At 37.4% G+C, this 22,420-nt stretch overlaps 1 protein-coding gene across 1 annotated transcript; it reads right to left on the bottom strand.

Moving 5' to 3' along the window:
• Window positions 1-492: 492 nt before the first annotated feature.
• DENND6A (DENN domain containing 6A) lies at window positions 493-22,413 on the bottom strand. The gene is made up of 20 exons (XM_042017542.1): window positions 22,210-22,413; window positions 19,459-19,497; window positions 19,310-19,352; window positions 16,490-16,602; window positions 15,417-15,497; window positions 14,939-15,044; window positions 13,773-13,852; window positions 12,268-12,330; window positions 11,566-11,621; window positions 11,105-11,227; window positions 10,831-10,926; window positions 8,690-8,784; window positions 6,884-6,949; window positions 6,729-6,793; window positions 5,999-6,088; window positions 5,239-5,292; window positions 5,043-5,152; window positions 4,374-4,476; window positions 2,824-2,898; window positions 493-2,346 (listed from the first exon to the last, which is right to left on the bottom strand). Exons 1-20 carry the CDS (start codon window positions 22,396-22,398, stop codon window positions 2,215-2,217), a joined length of 1,779 nt encoding a protein of 592 aa, XP_041873476.1. The 5' UTR covers window positions 22,399-22,413; the 3' UTR covers window positions 493-2,214.
• Window positions 22,414-22,420: the final 7 nt, after the last annotated feature.

Genomic DNA, 22,420 nt, shown 5'->3' with positions numbered 1-22,420 from the left:
GCAGGAAGCTGTAATCTTAAGAGCGCAGTTCTAGGTTTCCAATACTTACCTATCTTCTATTCAGAGCATTCAGTGTTTACGCTTTTTTTTTTTTTTTTTGGCTAGGAAAGTTAAGCTTCCCTGTACTTGAGGATAGTTACTTTCTAGATCTCCAAGCTGGCCTATTCTTACTGTGTCTGAGTTGTTACTAGATACCTTTCAGTATTTCAGTGCTTTGAGTACAATCTAATAAACGCTTGCTTTAGAAGTGAACACTAGCTTTAAAACCCAGGCCCTGCCATTTCCTTTGCTGAGGATCCTGCAGCTCTGTCATATTCCAACCATGATGTATAATCAAACTACAACACTACTCCATCACATTTCTGGTCAGCTCAGGCATACAGCTTCATCAAGCAGCAGTCTTTGCAAGCTGAACAGCTTTGCTTACACAGGAGAGGGGAAAAACCAAACACACCCATTTTCTAAGTCAGGTAACTTCCAAAGGAAAAAAAATAAAAATCAGACTCTTTTATTTTTGTTTAAAAAAATACGTATTTGCAGTCATGTGCTAGTTATCATAGTTGTTACCAGTTTACATGGAACTATACAGTGCTCCAGGTTAAATATTTAAGATAACTTAGGATATGAATGGCCACTTAATAATTTCTGGATTAAAAATGCTTTTCATCAGGACGTGCAAAAAAAAATTTTTCAAGTTAGCAATTAATGCTGAAGTGGTATAGTTTAAGTAATGTGATACATTAAACTTTTGGTCATGAGTAATTGTGTACAAAACATAACAGTATTAAAATACATTATTTTCATAAAAATACAGTTGTGACACTTTATATCTAAATAAGACATTTTTAGAAAGATGGTATGAAATATTTGTTATACAAAAGCATTTTCTTATAGCAGGATTATGTCATAAGTTTTTAAAAATTCTATCCAAGCGCTTAAAAGCGGAGTGGTTTTTTTAAATAACTGTGATGCACTTGACATATAAAAGTATATGCTGTGTGTACACAGTAGCATTACATTTACTGTACTTGAAACTGGTCAAAGTACAACACTACATGTGGAACAGCTGAGTTCTTATATACCACTGAAACTTGTTCAAGAAGATAAACATCCCATTCTTGTTGCTTAATAATGCAAGAGGAAATTACTCTTTATGCATGTCTGCTGTATGCACATACCGAGAATAATTTCATGCTACAATTTTTTTTGCCAGTCTGACCTGTCCAGAGGCTTTTTTCAGCTGAAGCCAACATCTTCTCCCTCCAGTCTCATCACCTCCTCAAACACTTGACTAGTGTAAGCCACAAATAATAAGGTTACAAATTATAACAAGAGCTGACTGGTATGATGTCCAACCGAAACAGACTGTGTATCAGCTAACTCTACCCAAATCACCGATTTTAAAATCCCTATTAGAACACCATAGTGTTTATTTCCTGTGATGAACACTACATGCTTGCATTTACACACAAGTGACCACTTGAAATCCTGGATGTCAACAGTTTAAAACCACAAATTAGTATATAATTACTTTAAGGCATGTAAAAGCACCCTAATAACTGACACTGAGTGGAAGAGACTTCCCTTCAGAAAATTTTTGTCAGCTGCCTTCTCTTCTTTAGAGATGTCAAATCAGTATCATTTTGGAGAGATGACAAGAAGGAGAAATGCAGAAAGTTAAGAACAGATCTGGTAATTTCAGTTGTTCCTAAACAGTTTTGAAAGCTGTGATTTACTAGTAAAATACCTCAGTTATAAGGTATTCTGGCCAAATCACCAATTTGTCAGTTGGACTTACCACTAGCTAAAAACTAAAACAAAAAAAGAAAGAAAAATAATTAGATACTACATCAACAGGACAGTACAGGATCAATATTGCCTACCCCTGAGTAGGATTGGGTATAGCAGCACCAATTGGAAAACATTCTGCAATGCCAGCACTGCACTGTAGTCCTATACTGTGGCACAGCTTCATATGACCACAGATTATTCTTTAAGAGCACTTATTTCAAACAGTATTAGACACAAGAATCCCTTTAGTTGCATTGGTATTGAAGTGGAAAAAACAGTGAAAATGATATAGTGGGCTATACTATTAGTACAGTCCAGTTGTAGTGTTAATGTTTTAGAGCTGTGTTCCAAACTTGGTAAGCCACTGTCTTCTGTGAGACTATTTGCCTTTTGGTTTTCAGCACCAAAAGAGCCCAGTAGAAATCATGTTGTGCCAGTTTTGAGCAAGATGTCCTGTAAGTCATCTGGCAGCGCCAGTATAATATCATTGATGTGTGTCTGCAGCTTTTTCAGTGTGTCAGTTTTCACAGGAAGATGTTCTCTGTCAGCCTGCAACTGCAAAGATACCAGAAAACATGATTTCTACTAAAATTGCAAGTTTACCTTAAGAAATATTGAAGTCATGTATTAGAAAATATGGAAAATGAATTCCTCATTTGTTGACTGAGTAGGAGTTTGGACAATAGCAGGTTTTCTCAGCAATCATACAACAGTGAGAGCAACACTGATGTGGACTTTCAGTTATAAAAAGAAAATTTGGTTTTCTTCTTCCCTGGGGATTCAGCTCAGTTCCAGAGTTCCAACTAATTTAAAAAAAACCCCAGCAATACAATGCTTCCAGCATAGCTGGCTGATGTTGGGAAGCCAAATAACTTTTCAGGCATGGCTGAAATTGACTGTTTTTGTTTTGAAAGCCTGAATGAATGATTGACTCTTTACCTACATCAAGAAGAATATTTTCATTTATGTACTTGAAAAAACAACTATATAATGCTTTTATGTAGCTAAGTCATGTTCAATTCAGTTACTTACCAGTTTATTTTTTAACTTTAAGACAAGATCCACCGTTTCTACCTCAGTATGCTTCTGACTCCAGAAAACCAAGTTCTAAAATTAAAAAAAAATTAAGCGTTTAAATATTTATGGTTACATGTGTAATTTTCAAAAGTAGTCTTAAGCTATAACTAATGTTCAGAATAGGTATTTTCTTTATTCCTATGCCATTTGCTAACCTCACTTTACCCATGCACTGTCTTTACTGTGAGCTGCAAAATCTACTTTATTTGCCTGTTTGCCCAGTACTTCACCTAATAGCAAACTTGCACACAAACACAATACAAATAAATTAAAGGGGGAAAAAAGTCTTGCCAAACAGGTTTAGTTTGAAAAAGAGCATCTACAATGCAAAATGGCAGTGAATGATTAGCAAATCAGAACTGCCAGCACAATGCAATATTAAAGCACTTCAGGGCAGTGCTTACTGTTTCTAGGGCATTAAAGGAGATCACAGTTGATAACTAGTAAGATACAATCAAGTGAATTTTCTTATGGAAGTTCTGTTCCCCTACCCCCTTATGACTCACCTATGAAAGACATTTGTTCATGTACAGGGAAACATTTCTTTTGTGGATCAAAAGAAAAAACAATAAAGAAGCAGAATTGGTAATAAATTTGTAACACATTTCCTTTTCTTTGATTAAATCAATGTCAAATACAGTTGGATATGTCTATGTTGTATAACTGACCTGCAAATTATTTGGGCTGCTCTGTTTGAACAATCTGTTTGAATTTGCTACATTGTACTGTTTGGGAATTGACAAGGCAAGGGATAACAACAAATAGCTTTTGAAAAATAACCAGAGCAATCTTGTTTGCTTGTTTTAAAGCTGTGGCATTGCCTTCCTTTATTTTTGTTCTTCCTATTCCCTCTCTAGCTGTACAATGTCTTCTCCTCTTGCAATTCCTTTATCGGTTGTTCTAACTCAAATTATATTGATACCCACTTTGGCTTCTTAATTAAGGAAGGGATCTTACAACATAAAAATATTTATGTGGCATTTTGTTATATATAAACAGATTTCACTTCTCAGATTTCACTTACTGTGGATCAGTTGTAGGCTTATTTACTAACCATGTCTAATTAGCTGTCAATTAGCATGTCAAATTCGCTGAATTTTTACCTTTAAAGCTACGAACTATATCACAACTGAAAGTACGTTGTCAAGGATGCCAAGGATGGAAGCTGAACAAAATAATATTACCAAATAAGAGGAAAAAGCTTTTTTTGGGGGGTGGGTGTGTGTATTTGACTTTTAAAATATACAACAAACCAAAAAGTACTAAAGGTATGTTTTACAAACGATGACAGTTATGACAAGTGAACTGTATTTCATATTGTTCTCTTGCTGAGTTAGTTCTAGCTTGTACTTGTTTAACAAATTCATGTTTTACTAGATCAGAATTCACAAAACTGTCAAAAATTTCACGTTCAACCTATGAAAATGGGAGTAAAACTGACTTGTGGGAGAATATATTTTTATTGCAAGACGATAAATATAATCATAGGCACACATTTTTCTAACCTCATTACAGAGTGCTTCTAAATGAAGGGCCTCTAACTTCTGTGTCATTTCTTTCTGCCGGCTCCTAAACCAACCATCAAAGTTTGGCGATTTCAAAAAATGCCTGGTAAAACACCAAAGAAAAATACATTTTATATTTTAAGTACAATTTGGTAACAGGGTTTTTTACATCATCAAATGTAATTATATTTGAGATTGAAGAAGATATTAGAACCCTTTCTCTACTTTCCAAAAGATGTAATATTCTGAAGTAGAGATTAACAGGTGCTTCTATTAATTAAGAGAAGGATTGAGAAAAGAAGGTAAAGAACATGTCTGAAACACAATAAAGATTAGGAAATTTTAGGAAAAAAAAAAATCAAGGCTCTGTTTGAAACAGCCTAATTTTTATCTTTGTGTTTTATTGGAAGGAGGAATCAAGCTAGGACCAGAAATAAAACCACAAATAACACTATCTAATAATCTACAGAAACCTGTAACGTTAGCAGAGAAAGAGATTTAGGCAAGTAAAGTATACTTAGTACTATCAATTTCTATTAAAGCATATATTCTAAAAGAAAGCCTTATTCAAATCAATCCTGATTTTAAGTTTGCTCAGGAAAAAAACAGTATTAATACTACTGATGTGTCTTAATTTAGATAATTTTTTATGCTGATGAAATAAATTACCTGTAAAGTCCTATCCAATCTCCCTTTAAACCTGAGGTGAGCTGTGGTCCTGCTTTTTCCAGTGTCTTCATGAAGTCATCTTGGCTAAACTGCCTCAGCTGTGGTGGACTCTATGGAAAGAAAGAAAATAAAAAATTAGCAGACCTTAATTTCTCCGATCACCAATTTCCACCTCATTCAAATTATACTTCCTTACCTTCCAGGGTGATATGCATTTCTGCAAAGGCATTAGGCTTGCCACATAACGTTCCTGGGGAAAGGAAAAGGAAAGGTTGTTTGCATAACCAGTATTAAAGATACACAGTCCACGTGTGTGTTTACTTATTGCTTGTGACCACAGCATTTTCTCTTCTCAGTGTTAGTACAGGGTGCGGTTGTGCGTATTTACCACATGAGAAGACAAGAAGGAGCTTATCTTATACAGATTGTACTTCCCAACTCCAGAACTTTAAGGCAGCAAAGTTCAAGAAGGACATGAGGCAAAGAAGGACAGGAAGCAAACATACACATAGAATATCTATATCCTGAACTTCAGCCACTGGTAAACAATCTCTCTTTCCTTTGGGAACAGTCCACAGGTACCTTCATATCATGGGTGATTCCAAACAGCAACCACACTTCATATCAAGTGTTTGGAAGAGATTTTCTGAGTCCCTCACCCAGACATTAGAGTTAGAACTAACCCACGGAACACTGTCTGAGCTGTGGCCATCTCTGCTCTAGCAAGGCTTGGCACAGGCATGGCCAGAGCCCCAAGGTGTCCAAGGCACAGGGAGTGGGGCCATGGCCAAGTGTCAGGTGTGACAGCAGGAGGCACCTGTGCCTCGCCAGCTGGACCCAGTACTGGACCCAGGCTTGATTCCAGGGGTACACTGGAGAGCTACTGGACTTAGGGTAACTCCAGAAAAACTACTCCTTGTTACTTACGTAAAAACTCAATTAGTCTAAGAACTCACTAATGGAATAATGAAACTTTCCGTCAATTCCAAGAAATACCGCCGAAGTATCACACTCTGTGCTTCCGTAGGACGTTTCTGTTGTACTCCCTTAAAAAAAACCAAAACAACAAAACACAGTCAGTCTGTTACTCCAAAGTATGTAGGTAGTTGTGGTGGGTTTACTTTTCATGAATATTTATTCCAGTGTTTCTGTATTCATTTGCCATAAGCCCACACACAGCACCTCCTACCCTGAACCTGGAAAGGAAAGCAGTAGCATCAAGTCCTTTTGTAAAGAAATATTTGTCTTTGCAATTACTGATTTTTTTATTTTCATGTAAAGAAACTCAAGGAAAGAAACGTTTCTATAAACAACTGTTTGCAAATCAGTTAAAATTTGGTAGCTCTGAGTCTTACATGCCTCATGTGTGAGACTTTTAGACCAAAGAGACTGCGGGTGGCAGAGGATGGAAAACCTCAACAGATGAACAGATAAATACTTGTAATCCTCTAAACTATTAAGCTAATTTATTGAGTCCTACCATTCATATGGTTATGGAAGCTGCTAACAAGGCAGCAGCCCTTCTACAATGAGGGTGTATATCAATCTATTTAGTTATGACTGGGGCAAAGGAACCAGAATCCAGTTTCATTTTGATTACACAGTGCAGCCTTAAATGAAAACACTGTACAACAGTACACAAAACACACAAACCAGTTTCCATTAAGAAGTGACCTGCACCATTACCTTTTGCAACTGCTTAACGATTTCTTCATCTTTGTTCAAGTATGGCTTATAAGAAGTGTAAACACCTAAAGAAAAAAAGCAGCATATAGCCAAAGGAGAAATGAGGTATGCCTTTTAAAATCATAACACTGGCAATTTAACTCTGAAGTTATTACCAGGTTTGGAGTCCAAAGTTTTTAGGTTCTTCAGTTTTTTCACTTTCACCTGCTTTGGAACTTCACCTGCCAAAACACATAAAGTCATCTTACTTGAAGCCTATCTAATATTGTAAGAAACATTAGAAGCATTGGTAAGAATCCAAGTACATATCCAGAACACACATGAATGACAGCAAATAAGACTTTTCACTTTATATAAGGGTTCCTTGTTGAAAAGAAAAAACCAAACAAAATACCTGAAAATCAACAAAAACACGAACAAGCAAAAAATGAACCAAAAAACCCCACAAACAAAACCAGCCAAAGGATGACCTTCCAAATCCAAGAAGCCAAATAAACATACGGATATATAGCAGTGAATAATTGTTTTCTTAATTTCATATTTTTATTCCATCTTCCTTTGTTCCCCTTAGTGTAAATGCTTTTGGGAAAAAATCTTTGGTACCTTGGCAAAATTAAAAATTGTATAGAGGAAAATAAAATAGTAGCCACGGATTTAGTGTTGTAAGAAAATTAATTTAAGCCTCCTTTGTCATAGGCCATACTAAGGGCTTTTGTTTTGTTTTTCCAATTTATCCTGCTCCAACCAGTAACCCTAAATCCTGTTATCAGTCTTGCAGCCTCAGCAGAACCTTCCTCCTAAATCTATTTGGATGCTTGACTTTAGAAACAGTAAAATTGCTATTGAAACTGCAGAGTGGGGGAAAATGTAAAAAAAAAAACCAACCAAAAAAAAAAAAAAATCAGAAGCTCTCTCTTTATCCCTAAAGAAATAAAATATACATTTTTCAAGACAGGTCAGACAGATACATCTCTAGAACTTCCTGACTAAGCATTTCCCATAACTACATCAAAACTACAATTTCATACTTAAAGCTGCATATCAGATTTGAAGGCCACCTGTTTATACGGCTTTTCAGAGTTTAATTAAGAGTCTACTATCCAAACATTAACTACACAACAGTGAAGTAACTCCTCCCCACACTACCCTAAGCCCCCACAGGTATTCTGACCATAGACAGACATGGTATTTTAAAGTAAAGCAAAACCTTGCCTAATTATATTGAACACAGTATGTAATCCTTAATTAATTCAGTGTATTCAGAAATTAAAATTAACTTCTTCTGCAAAAATTAATTTTATGGTGTTTTATCTTAACTACATATTTATGCATTCCCACTGTCAGAACAGCATAGTGAACCTGTCACAGCAAACAGCTACATTCAGGAATTTCATACAATAATTAGAGTGGTGCAGTATTTTACTACAGGCTGGCAATTGACATGTTATACAAAGATTACATCAAAATTCTACTCAATCATGTAAGGAAATCATCCAGACTGAACAATTAATAATTACTGGAATATTGCCAAATTAGAAATATATTATCAAAATATTGTCAACAACTTTTTATATTACTGTAACATTCAAACTTAGCTTTCACACAAGTCTTATGTTCTGTGCTGGCTGTGACTGATTTATTACATTCTACTCACACTAAAATTAACATCAGTAATATATTATGTCTCATTTTAATACCTTATTGGTAGAGATACAAAATCAGGACTCTGTGGAAGGTAGAACATTATTACTAATGAGTATTACTACCTTTTGCATTTAATATACTAGATTTGACAAGACATAGAGAAGTCAAGATTCTAATTTCACTTGACAGATTTACATCCATGAAAATTTAGTTAGCATTAAACTAAACTAATGGAACATAATTACATATGTTTGTAAATAAATAAGCACACAGTTAGATCCCATCACACAGGATTGTAAAAGATATTTTTATTTTACCTGGAAGTTTGATATCTCCAATTCGGATAATGTGAGGCCAGTGCTGAAGTGTTTTAGCAAAAAAGGGATTTGTCACCCCTAGAATGACAGATGGCCTAGAAAAATAATGACAATGTTTAAAATACAACAGCAACAGCTTTTGCCCTAACAAATACAAAAGGTAAACTTAAATTCTTAACTTGAAATTATTTTCCTTTGGTATTTAAGAGAAACATTTTAAATTGCACATAAGAGCACAAATGTTTATCAAAGTTTCAAAGTTTTAGAAAATAAGACAGAGGCATCTTAAAGTACAAATGGGAGTGAAGAATAAAAATTACATCATCTGCTTAGACTTGGCTAAATTCTGCCCATTTGCAATGGCAAGAACAGGGCATTATCTGTTATTGGAGTTTTGTGATGTGTTGGTTTTTTGTTGGTTTTTTTTTTTTTTTTTTTTTTTTTAATGAGCAGGAATCTGACCCATATTTGAAAGACAAATTGCTACTTTTCAAGGTTTGATTGTAACAAACTCTCAGTGCTTGAATGTGCACGTCATTAAGAAAATGAGACACTTAATATGCCACTTGCTTTAAGCAGTAGTTATCAAGTGATGCAGCACAAACACATTAACAGCACTATGCCCCAGCTCACACCCTGCCAGATTTTTCTGTCTGCTCTGTGCTTGGCATCTGGCTTGGGGGGTGCACAGGGGCACCCAGGGAACAAGAGGCAATAAGAGCACAGGGCTGCTGCTACAGCATAGGCCTGCAGAATTTGGGATTTATAGCACTGATATGATGACATAGGAACATATTGAAAAATATAGTGGTTTCCACCCATTTTACAGTCAAACATCAGCTAAGGAATATAGCAACAAGTCTCACTGAACCTGCCATCTTAAAAATAAGTTATCATTTTGTCAGATTGGTCTTAAAAATCACAAAATTTAACACTTTCTGTACACTATCCTTAAGTTTCCCTGCCCCCCTCTTACTAAAGTAATAAAATACACAGAATTGGCATCATTTGGATTCTTCACCTTCTTAGATCCACGGCTTTAAAAACCTATTTCCAATTTTTCCAACTGTTTGTTTTCCATAAGAAAGAGCAATTTCAGCTCTATTTCAAATACTAATCCATGTAGTGACCAACCTTTCTATTTTGCTACAGTGGATGCAATTTTGAAACACATGCAGTTTAACCAAACTCTTCCTGGAATTATTTTTAGAAACTAAATTACATACTGCATAACCATTCCCATGGAACACAATCTAAAACATATTGCCTATGTTTATGTGTTTTTCCACTGCTCTATCTCTGGAAATACATCAGTTGAGAGGAAAACTACAGTAAAAAAACCAACAAAGCAAACAAAACATCCAAATCAACAACCTCTGCCTGTTCTGATATTAGAAGAAATTTATCTATTAAAAGATCAGTGAATCTAGCATATGCACTCCATTCCCAAATCAAGCTACATTTAACTAACATGTATTAAGAAATACTGGAGGCATATGCTCTCAAAATAAGAGCAGGATTTAGAAGAAATAAAGAGGAAAAAATGTGTCCTTAAAGCAGTTTTAAACATCACTGGTTTTGGACATTCACATTCTTAAAAAAAATAAGCTTAATTTCTGAATTATTTACAATAATAACCTAATAAATTTAGTGAAGAGATATTTGATTTTTAAATTGTCTCAGTTAGGACACCAACTGACTTAGCTTTACAAAACAGCTGTATGGATGTTGGATTCTACAAGTCACTTTGGTTTGCAGTTAATTAAAAACTAAAACAATTACAGCAGAATTTCCAAGGAGCTACTCTGGAGCTGGTGTTGCACAGACAAACCCTTATGGAAAAGCAAGAACTTTTCTTGGTTTCACACTTGCAGTTTGACTCATTCTGTAGAGAAGTATCCAGTGAAGCTCAAGCCTAGTTTAATTATGGCATTGTTTCATAACTTCTTTGTCCTATCTAACTGGAATGAAAACTTGTATCAGTTGTTTACTGCACACTGAAAGATAAATCTTACCAAAAAAAAGTCTAAACCTTATTCTCTAATGATAGAAAACCAGAATAGTTAACAGTATTTTAATCCTAATTTATGGTTAGAAGTGGTTTTGAGCAACATCTTCCCCAGAGAGTTTTATTTACTTACGGGGCTTGTGTGCGAGTTGTGTATTCTTTGAATTCACTGTCGTGGATGGTGAAGTATGGCCTGAAATCACTGCAGTATTTCAGTGGTGAAATGCAGCTGCAAGGTACAAAGAGGATGAGCTTGGTTTATGTATTCAGTGCAAACTTTCATGAAAGACACAAGCAACTCTAAACTTTGTAATGCTTTTTCACACTGAGATCAAATGAAGGTCCACTCAGCTGCAATGTTACACTGACTCCCTTTAACATTAGTTAGGAAGCTGTACTACATTTACCTAACAAGGGCCAACACAGTTTCTGAAGACTCTGCTGGTGACGGTGCCATCACAACAAGTGGTTCTCCCAGCAGCACCAGCTCCCAAAGCATCTGAATGTGAAAGAACACTGGACAGAAACACCTAAAAACAGATTGAGGTATTTTAATACATTTGACATCATAAAATACATATTTCTTCTGGTTAATAAAGGGATAAAAAGGAAGTTTGGAGTAGTATTTTAATAGTAATTTGAAAACATAAAATACTCTTGTAAAATGGAACATTTAATGAACTTGCTCATTTATTGCAGTTTCAGCCTGTATATTGTCCAAACTGTGTTTTGGCAAACTTCACAGAAAAAGAATATTAAAACCAACGCTGATAAATGTCGCATACAAGCAATGAGACATGTTAAGGAACTGTCATAATCAAAAAACGTGGGAATTCACAACTAGGAATAGATCAGCCCAAACTCCTACCTGAAAAGATCTACTTCATGAACAGTCGGTAAAGCCATGGAGATCTGAGCATCTGCCTAAAAGACATCGCAATGCTTGGTTTTTAGTCATCAGAACACCTAGGTATTAAATGAAATGGTTTCCCTTAAATGCTTACAGACAGTAGACAGTATATAGCCTAATTATTTATGTACTGCTGCAGTATATAGCACATTATCTCCACAACTACCTTTGTGTTCCATGAGCAAGATATCCCCCAAGACAGACACACACCCCCCCCCACTTACAGGCATGTGACTTTCAGTCCAGAAAAGATATAAAATACTGAAGCTGTTTTAAACAACTGCACATGAAAGCACAGACAGATTTGTTTAATAACCATCTCCTATGACTAAAGACTTTTAATTCTAGATTCATCCTCAAAAAAACCCAAATTATCCAAACATTAAAAGATTGTTCAGGTTAGTAATTTTTTCAGCCAACTATCTTCTTCCAGGACCTGGATATCTATCCCTGCTTAGGGTAACTGGGTTAGAATATCCTTTCTATAAGAATCCAGATCTGGACTCCTCCATTCAAAGTTTCAAAGACTGTGGATTTCATTATTATCAAAGTGTATGACAATTTGCTACCAATCTTTTCTAACAAGTTTAAAGTAAAAGAATGAAAGCACATCTCTAGCTTTGTCTGGGTTTATATACAATATCAGTATCTAATCTCTACCTGGTGCATATTCTGTACTATCGGTGTTGTTCCAGGCTTGTCACGATATGTTGGAATCCGCAACTTGGAAAGAAAAAGAAAGATTTATTTTCCCCTGTATTGAATCCAGCAGATACTTAAAATGCTGACTTAGAGATAATTTGTAATATTTAGAGAGGATATACTGCACCATGATGCTTGTTTACAGAACTTCCACCTACAGAATTTCCAATTGCAAATTGAATATTAGAATATGAAAATAACACTCTAGTTAAAAAAGAGACTATTGGTAAAATAAGTCAAACTTGTTACTGTAATTTCAATTAAAATACCTCTAATGTTGGAAAGAATGATCTGAAATAAGGTCTTGGGGGTTTAAAACGGTACAGAATTACTTTTAGAAAAAATCCTCTCCTAAAACATTAAGATGTTCTGGTGAATGAGGCAGAATCCAAATAGTCTGAACACAAGTATACTTCTCTGGTCTCACAGTTTGCATCTGTAAGTCCTGAGTACTAGAAATGTGGTCATACTGGAGGTTGGTATGCACAAATGGATGTCATTTACACACAACACTTAAAACTGCCCAAGCAGAGTAAGAAAACAGGGACACAGTATCACTGGGCAGTAATTAGTTTTACTCAGTTTAGGAATGCAATTTCAGCTCTCATGGGTAAGAATTATTTATGAGATAAAGGCAGGCAATACCCAAACAAGATATATCTGACACTCCTCATCATCCAGCACCCAGAACTGTTTTATTAAATTTCTGCTTTCAGAACAGCTTCAGAAACTTCTTTCTCTCCCTGGTGATGCATACGTCTTGCCATAAACTTGAGAGCATCTGCTGAGAAGGTACTTCTGGCTGTAACCTCCAATTTCATCAAACCCATTTAATGGCATTTCATATGGAGATGTTACGACTCCCAGTGGCCCAGTTCTTAACCACTGTTTAAGCTCTACACTTCCTCCCCATGCACTAAATACAACTTCTTTAATAGTTTTCTTCAGACATATTTCACTGCCATTGAAAATTATAAACAGCACAAGCAATTATTTCTGCTGTGTGGGCCAAAAATGATTTTTACTTGTCCACTTTCAGGAACGAGAATGATTTTCATCAATATATTTAATTTGCTTGACTGGAACTTAACTCTCAGTATTTTCAAGTGCTACTTTACGTTTGATTTGACAAATATAATTAGCACTAAAGTCTCCTAGAATACAAATTGCAGAGGGATGATACAGACACTGCAATTAATAGTTGTACTGAAACATCGCTTTTTAGTATCTACAAAAATTAAAAATTAACCTAAGCACCATAAAAGATCCTCCCCCCAATCAAAGCACTGAATCAGGATCTTCCAGACCTTCACTCTGAGTGCAGTAAACATCTGTTTACTGCTCTCAATAAACTCCTGTTTGGAAGAACAGGACAATGAAAACAAGGCACAAGGCTGTGAGGACCTGTACAGTAAAAGGTGGGGGAAACACCCTCAGAGAAGAGCAAGTGCAGGAGTACTTACCTTCATTATAACACCCATGATCGGCAACTGCAGAACTTTCCCTGGTACTGGTGGTGGCCAACGATCAACGTCACTACAAACTGAAAGAAAATATGAGAGTTTCTGTAAGCTATAAACCATGATCACAGAGTCACCTTTGTGCACACTGCAACTTTAAATTAGTGCTAATAGTCCACAGCTGTTCTACTTGTCTCTGGATCACACTAAATAAGTTTTACAGCCTTTCAGACATTCTTTATGTATTATTCCATTAGAACTGTAAAGTTTTTAATTTCAAGAAAACAGTGTTCTCTGGTCTTCCATTTTTTGTAGCAACAGGACTTCCAATTAGGTGAAGAAATGTTATCTGCAAAACCACAAAAGTACGTACTAAAAAACTTTGAAAAGAACACCTACATTTATGTACATTGGCTACTACTGCAGAACCAATAAATACCAGCCGTTAAGAAAAAAGTTGGCTTCTATCTTGGCTAGAAAGTTCTCCAGCATTTTCTTGTAAACCATTATGAATATAATACATAATTCTCATAGTTTCTGATTATTTTGGTCATAATACAACCTCTCAAGAAAACAGGTGATTGAAAAATGCAATTCCTTCATGGTTTATGCAAATTGTTGCTCAGTGAAAGCAAAAAAGCGAGAAAGTTGGATGGGGCAGGCACAGTACACAGAACAGAGCTCTTTCAGGCAAAGAGCAAATAACTTTCCTATTTGTCCTTCTCCAGCTCTTTCAGCTCTGCAGTAAGGCTGAGGCACCTGCTACCAGTGCTGCTCTGTTGCTTTTTCCAAATCACACACACAAAGAAAAACAAACCTCAAGCAAGATGACATTTGTACAGTTGCTTAGCAAAAGTTGTCAGACTGCCCAAAAGGACTTGGGCAACAAAGAGTGCAAACTAAGGATTGCCATCAGCTCCTTGTGCTCAACAGCTGGTCCTGAAACACACACAACCCTAGATGTGTTTCAGGAAGGACCTCCAACTCTCCCAGGGAGGATCCAGAATTCAATTAGCTCTGTTCAGTGATCTAGAAGTCAAGCCAGTTTGCTAAAATTTCAACCCTCTACCCTGCAAGAAGACAAAACCACAAACTAGAACACGACAGTGTTGCTTATTTCTCCAGAACAAGTACGTGATAGCGTAAGAGCTCCGTTGTAAGATCAGTACCTGCTTCCAGGAAAGCTTCACTTTTTTCAAAATATTCTGGCGCTATTTGCTTGAGCATGGTACGAAAGAGATGGACATAAGGCAGCTTGCTGATGAGGACCAGCGACTGGAATAAGGAGTTACAAAACAGAAACACAATTTCAAATTAACACTACCCCTCGGTTCTACTGCACCTGTTCCCCTCAGACAACACCAAGTGTGACTTTTCTCACATATGCAAGCCAACGACACATCTGACTACAGACAAACTGCAAACAACCCCCAAAACTTCCCAACTTTTTGTTTTTAAACACAGACACAAAACTATCTCTTCTGACAGTAGAGCTGGAACATAGCACAGCTGATGCAAAATTAGACCAATTTAACATAAATTAATAACTAATTTAGTTAGAGAGCAAGACAGTTTTCCTGTTCCTCTGCAGTCACTGAAAAATAATTAATTTGCAAATTAATATTTACCTAAAAGAACTGAAATTACCTTCTGGAAATAGCCTCTTTTTAATGATTTGTCTCGAACTTGTCTGAAATACACATAGCCATAGTAATATGCTGAATCTTTCTGCAAAAGAAAGGAAAGAATTCAATACAACCACCTGATATTGCCCCCCTTTCTGAAGCATTCAACAGACAGTTTAAAAGCCTATTCCCCTGCAAGCTCCAAAGTCGATTAGCTACAATAAACTAGAAGGATTACTGTGTTTATTGGCATAATCTTTTTTCAGTAAGTACTTCAAAGAGAAAACTTCAGTGTGTGGAAACAGCTGTGCTTTCTGGCTTTACTATTTTTATATCTACATTCTCCTGACACACTGTGAAACCAAAAATAGAAATAATTTCCTGAGGAATAAACCAGCATTAACAATTCTGCAAAGTAGCACTAAAAAGATTTTAGCAGTTAAAAACCTTAAAGCCCTGACTTGAAGAGATAAAACCTAGTCTTTCAATGTACTAGTTTTACAAAAGATTCTTGGAATATTACAGAAGTAGGCTCTCACATTTCAAAGACCAGACATCAGCTTCACCCTTCCTACAAACAGGAATTCATGTGTTGGCCACATAAACAGAACTAAATTGAGTTTGAGAATCAGGCTTCCAGAGGCCTCAATATTCCCTATGGACATGATGAGAACAACTTTTGGCCGCTACCTCTTTTAGGTAACTGCTCCATCTTCAAAAAGTGAAGGGTGGAAACTCAGAGAGATAGCCCAAGTTGCTTGGATTTTTTTTTAATAACATTATTAAGCACTTCGTATTTCCACAGCAGTAATGGTTCTTACAATTTGATCTACAGGTTTCTAGTCAATAATGAAATAGATCTGGGCTTCAATTTAATTCCTTGTAATCGAAAATCCATACTAATAAAACTTAAAGAATAGTTAATGAAACTAATTATTATTATAATTATAATAACATGCTACAACAAACATGAGTTTTGACTTTCAGGACATCCAGTTCAGAGATTTTTCTTTTCAAACATTATATTTAAAGGTGAAGACCCACAAATTAACATTACCCAAAAGAAATTTAACTTCATTTTTTCTCATTTCCAACCTTTAAGTAAACTGGTAGATCTCTATCCAATTGATCCAGAAAACAACACAATGAGACCTTCCTTCCAGGAGACCGTCGGAATCTAAAACAAAACTGTGTGTCCCCAAGACAACCTACATGGGGGAAGAAACAAACAACAAACAGACAGTATTCTGAGTTTGAGCCTTGTTTAACGTGAGCACTTGCTTACAGCCAAAGAGGTATCAGAGTTTTGGTTCATTTATCTTGCATTGCTCTTGTGAACATTTATATCTTCATAATTTTATAAGTGAAAAATTTGGCACCTTTGGCAACAGTAAATATACTGTCCACAACAAGGAAAGAAAGTCACTGCCTCACAGTGACTATCATGCCCTCAAACAGGTCAAATGGCTGTTCTCCTACTGGCATTACCCATTTCATCAGTATGCCTGTATAGTTTTCATCACCTTAGCCATGTCGTTCCTCTGCTAAATGGCTGCACTTTGCCTCTTTTTTTGACACCATACAGTTCACACAGAAGTCACACTGTAGGAGTGCATTATGCTGATATCTGTAAATCCACAGGCAGGTCTAGGATTCATCATTTTGAAAGCTGCAAAGCTAATTGCTGAAAACTAAGTGAAACTGAGTAGGACTTCCCAGTAATACCCCCAAGGAGTGAAGTTTTCCTTCATTTCTATCAAAATGAAATTCTTAAAGAAAAATGTAACTAATTCTCCAGGGAACTGTTCACCAGACTTGAAACTTCAATTTCATTTTCTCTTTCAGTCACACACATTCTGCTACAGCAAGCACAGACAGCCCAGCCCCTCAGTCAGAGGTACTGGCTGTGCAGAGCAACACTGACATGCCCAGAGCACCCAGCTGAGTCCCAGAACCCCTTGAAGCTGCAGTCAGAAACCCTCAATGCACCAAGACAAAACCAAAAGCAGCAAAACATGGTGTGATGGGATAACTATCTAATTCAAATAGATAGTGAAAGCAAGTGCTCAGCAACAGATCCAATGATAAGAAGAAAAACCACAGCACATGACAATAACACAGCACTAAATATTTGCTTCAACTTTTCAAAGCTTGTTCCCTTCATCCAAAGAAAATACCTCACAAACTACTATATAAACCTACACACAGAAGACCTAAAAGTAAATTACCCTTAATCATTAATGTGTTGAAATATAATTCAGAGTATCATGTCTTCTTATGGAGCAAGCTCTTCCAGAAAAGATTGGTAAGTGTCTGTAAATGTCTGTTCTACCCATGCAGAGAAGGTCCAAGCATTATTTTAAGGATAACTGTACTGGGAAACTCAGCTTAAAACCACAAAGAGTGTCATCATCTAGTAGCTGACTAAAACAACTTTCCCCTCTAAATTCATAGCCACAAGTACTGGAATAATATCTCTTTGTAGTTGTAAGAGAAAGAAGTTGAATTAACCTTTTGAGCCATGAAAACCTGGGATGGACTGACCTCACATTTAGCTGCAAGCTAATAACTTCTTTCACTGCTATATTACATCAAGCTTTCTTTTTTATGTTAAGGCCTATGATGAAAAAATAAATCCTACCAGACAGGATGCACTTCCAGCCTTGTGGAAGGCAGGTTTTACACAGGGAACCCCTCCTACACCACTTGAAACTTAAGCCTACCAAGATTGATCAAGAACCAACAGTTCTTAATAGGGACACTATAAAAAGCAAAAAAGTGGGATTTTTCCCTGCTGAAAGTAGAACCTCCTTACCTATTCTGCCTAAAGCAACTTTACTACACTCTTATTTGAAAAAATACACCAAAAATTTTTAAGAAAGCAACCTTCGTCACTAACACATGATTTTGTGCCTTCAAGACACCTTTTAAAGACTGAAGATACAACCATTAACAATGAGAGCAGTGAGAAGATATCATTAATTCATCTTCTCTTTCAATAACAGAAAGAAGCTCTGCCTCTATTTACATACAGAATAGCAACAGCAGAGAAAATATCTTAATTTTAATGACATTTAGACAAAGGAGAAAAACTAGCCAAAATACTTTATAATAAATTACATAAGAGAGAGCTCACACACATTAAAAGCACAAATCTGCATCACCCCCTGTCCAAGCTGTTACACTGCAGAGCATCCACAAGCAGAGTCAGTGCAGTTACAGGCACAAGGCTGGTCCTGCAGGTTTTGATTTTTGTATAGAAATAAACGTGAAAGTGAGTGTCTGTACTTCTGCCATATCTTTTTGCAGGTGGTCCAACCCATCAGCCACATGCCCCAATTTCTCTTTGGGAGCCGAAGTTTAGATTCAGGAATAATTAACAAGCAGGACCACACACAGGCACAGCAAGAATGGAGAAGATGGCTGAGGTTTTCCCTTCACAACCATTCTTTCTAAATGCTTTTGAATTTAAAAGTCAGATTCATTGTTATGAACTTAGAAAATATTTAGTGCTTCATGAGAAGAGGGTTCCATATACTTCCATTTGTTTTATTAAATCCTTCAAATTCCGTGCCTACTCTCCTTTCTACAGTGACAATACTATTATTTTGTTTAAAGAGCAAAATTAAGATGTTCATTCTTTACTTGCCAAGTATTCTGAAACGTCTGCACAAATGTCACTGGAAGGTCTTACACACTTACATAAACCGGAGAAGAATCCTCAAACCTTACTGCAATGCAGACAGTTGCAGTTTTATATTTAACCTTAGCTACAACATTTCTGTATTGCAATATTAATTAAGATATATAAATACATATTTGATCTAAAGCCCAGAATACATCCTGTCAAATTCTATCTTTTTTAACACAGTTTAGTCCCACAACAGATGACTACAGAGTAAAGGAAGCACTTACCCGAATTAGAATCTGGAAAAGACAAATAGCAAATATTGGTTTTCTAAAAGGTAGGGAAAAGAAAAGAGAGCTGTTATATTTCCTGAGATATAATGTATTTATATATTTCCTAAGCTAAAACCAAATTATACACAGCAACCATGACTTACCTCTTTATCTGTGAGTTTGGAATGTGGAGGATATATTACCTACAAGAAGAAAATAGTATTATTTTATTTGAAAACAAGCTGGGTATAAGCAGTAAGTTTCCATCAAATATTTTAACAATACAACCCTTGAACACCTTCCTAGCCTGAGGACATTTTCAATTGTAAGCTATTAATATTATGTCTCAGTTCTTATCTTCATATGCTTTTAAGCTTTCTTGATCACCCATCTTTACAAGGTATTTTGGATGCCAGTTAAGAGACCATAAACATTCATTTAAAAAGGTGTATTCAGAATGTATATTCAGAGTACTTGAGATTTTTCGTGCAAAAGGTCTCAAAGGAGAGCAAGATTACATCTTCTAGATTTAACTTGTACATGCAAAATGCACTAGATTATTACCTTTAAAGCAAACACACACTGGTGTCTGAAATCTGTTGCAATCAAAAGTTAGGTTGGAGTAACCAAAATTCAGCCACAAAACACCCTCTATATTAATACTAACTCTTGGAGGATGAACACTAGCCCCTAATGACAACTGTGAAAGCTCAAGGAATAAACTCAGTGTCATGGCTTTTTGTACTTACAGAAAAAAAAAAGATAATGTAAAAAGTTTTTGCAACACAGAAACCAAAAATGATGCAACACAATGTAAGATGTGGAAGCATACATTACACTTTTTATTTAAAAAAAAAAAAAAAGAATGTGCAAAATCAGTGATTATGCAAGCAAGTGAGAACAGAATATACAGGAAAGAGGACAAACCTCAGATACTTAAATTTCACCTAAAAAGGTCCTCAAAACAACCCACTCCAAAACTACTGAAATGAGTGGCTACCTTGCAAGCAAATGAAATTTGAAATAAATTCCAGGATTATGTTTCAACGGTTTCAGAGCTCCCAAAACTGGGACCTAGTCCAGGAAATTCAGAATGCAGGAACAGTAGCTCCATGCAGAGTCCTCATCTTACCATACAGCTAACACCCCCTTATCTCATTTAATCTTGTTCTACAAATATAAGTAAATTTATCTCCTGATAAAATAAGACTATCCTGCTCTATAGAAAACAACAAATATACCCACTGGCTGATCTCTGACTAAGCACCTTTCTGTCCCCCAGCCATAAAGTCTCCAGTGCATTTTTTTCCCCTCAGTCTCCTACCAAATGATGTCCAGCTGTCTAAGACATTATGAAGGAAAGCGTTTCAGCAACTAAAGCTGAAAGCAGACACGAGTGGAACACATGCATTCTGCATGTAGCAAACCCATCAACCATTTTTTTTCCAACTCTGAATATTTTCCTTTGCTATCTTATGCTAAGAAGTACACTAAATGTAACTCTCTCAGTAGCTGAATGATGCTGAAATTATCCACATTTAATCAGAAGATTGGCATACAGACTTGAATGCATACTTCTCCTCACTAGCAGGTGTTTCTTCCCAGAATTCCTATATAAACTGAAAACTAATTATTCTTCCTGCAGCTACATTGTGGAAAAAAACCCCCAGGCCTTAGTTCTGTAAACATTTTAAGTTCCATTTTAGGCACCCAGTTAAATCAACGTGCCTGTCAACAGAGGGGTCTGCAGCCAGGACAGAGGCCGTGCTTCCCTCAGCCACTGGGCACAGCAGCTGCCCAAGCCACAGGTTACACAGAAACGTTTGTCTTTGTTGTTAACACCACCTTATAACATCAAGAAGAGAACTCAGATAATTAGCACGGTATGCTGGCGTTTTATTTGCATTTATCTTTGGTGAACAGTTATGTATTTTACATATTATAGTAGCTGGATTAGTTGAATTTTAGGCTAGTCTGCCATGCATTTATGCTGGCATCCCTTTAAGGCGAGGCAAAGAAAAAAACTTTCCCAGCAGACCAAGAGTTTGCTGCGCAGTCACATGGTGAACAGGGTGAAACAGGATGTGAAAACTGATGCGAACGATAGTTCTTCTCTCCGTTTCTCAGCACTGTGAGCTCCCTGCGCACTCCCAAAGCAGTGCCACAGCTGTCCTGCCCGTGCCCTCGGCGCATTCCCAAAGCAGTGCCACAGCTGTCCTGCCCGTGCCCTCGGTGCATTCCCAAAGCAGAGCCACAGCTGTCCTGTCCGTGCCCTCGGCGCATTCCCAAAGCAGTGCCACAGCTGTCCTGCCCGTGCCCTCGGCGCATTCCCAAAGCAGTGCCACAGCTGTCCTGCCTGTTGCACAGAGAGCACAGCTGGCAGCCGCAGCCGCAGCTGTGACACTGCCACGGCCCGGCATCCAGCTTGTGTTGAAAGGAAACTCTTCAAACCTGTAGAGAACCTTTTCACACATCTCAGTGACCTGGAGAACGCTGTTAATTATGAAGACCACTCACATTCTCCTTATTATCACGCTTTTTAACACCTAGATGCCATGGAAATCGGCACTATTCGTATGCAACGAAAGCCGACGATGTACTTCATACAAATCTCGGCACGCAAACCATTATTAATGCAAACCAATAACAAGGGCCCGCTGACAGCACAAGCAGCACCATGAGAAGAGCTGACCGAAAATCACCAGCCTCACCCGGGACAGCCGGACCAGTTCCCCAGGGCGCTGCCTCGCTCGCCACTCTGGGGCTCCGCACAACCACGTTTCCTCAAGCACGGCCGAGCTTCCCCCGCCTCTGTGCAATACCGGGACCAGAGGAAGCGCCCGATTCCGGCGGGGCCCCGCCGCAGCCCGCAGGCCGCGGGGCGAGCGGTGCCCCCCGCCCACCGCCGCACGTACCTCCACGGCCTGGCCCAGCTCCAGGTCGAAGCCCACCACACACACGCAGTGCAGCCAGGCTGAGAAGCGGTCCCAGGGCAGCAGCGACAGGCACTGGTCGAGACTCTCCGGCTCCGCCGGCGCCGCATCCTCCGCAGCCGCCTCGGCACCGCCCGGCCCCGGCTCCGGGCCCCGCTCCCGCCGCGACATGGCCCCGACCCCGGCCCCGCCG

This window comes from Corvus kubaryi, unplaced genomic scaffold, assembly GCF_017639235.1.
Source record: "Corvus kubaryi isolate FWS band 111438036 unplaced genomic scaffold, C.kubaryi_AGA036_p1.0 136, whole genome shotgun sequence".
Classification (NCBI taxonomy): domain Eukaryota; kingdom Metazoa; phylum Chordata; class Aves; order Passeriformes; family Corvidae; genus Corvus; species Corvus kubaryi.
This window is presented reverse-complemented; position numbering and strand designations above follow the sequence as displayed.

What these genes read in the sequence shown, in the direction of transcription:
- DENND6A (XM_042017542.1), bottom strand. Translation starts at nt 22,398, where the DNA reads ATGTCGCGGCGGGAGCGGGGCCCGGAGCCGGGGCCGGGCGGTGCCGAG. An exon ending in TTTTCCAGATTCTAATTCGG is followed by an intron (nt 16,603 to 19,309) that starts GTAAGTGCTTCC and finishes TCCCCCATGTAG; the next exon opens with GTTGTCTTGGGGACACACAG. An exon ending in CATGAAGTAGATCTTTTCAG is followed by an intron (nt 11,228 to 11,565) that starts GTAGGAGTTTGG and finishes ATCTGTTTTTAG; the next exon opens with GTGTTTCTGTCCAGTGTTCT.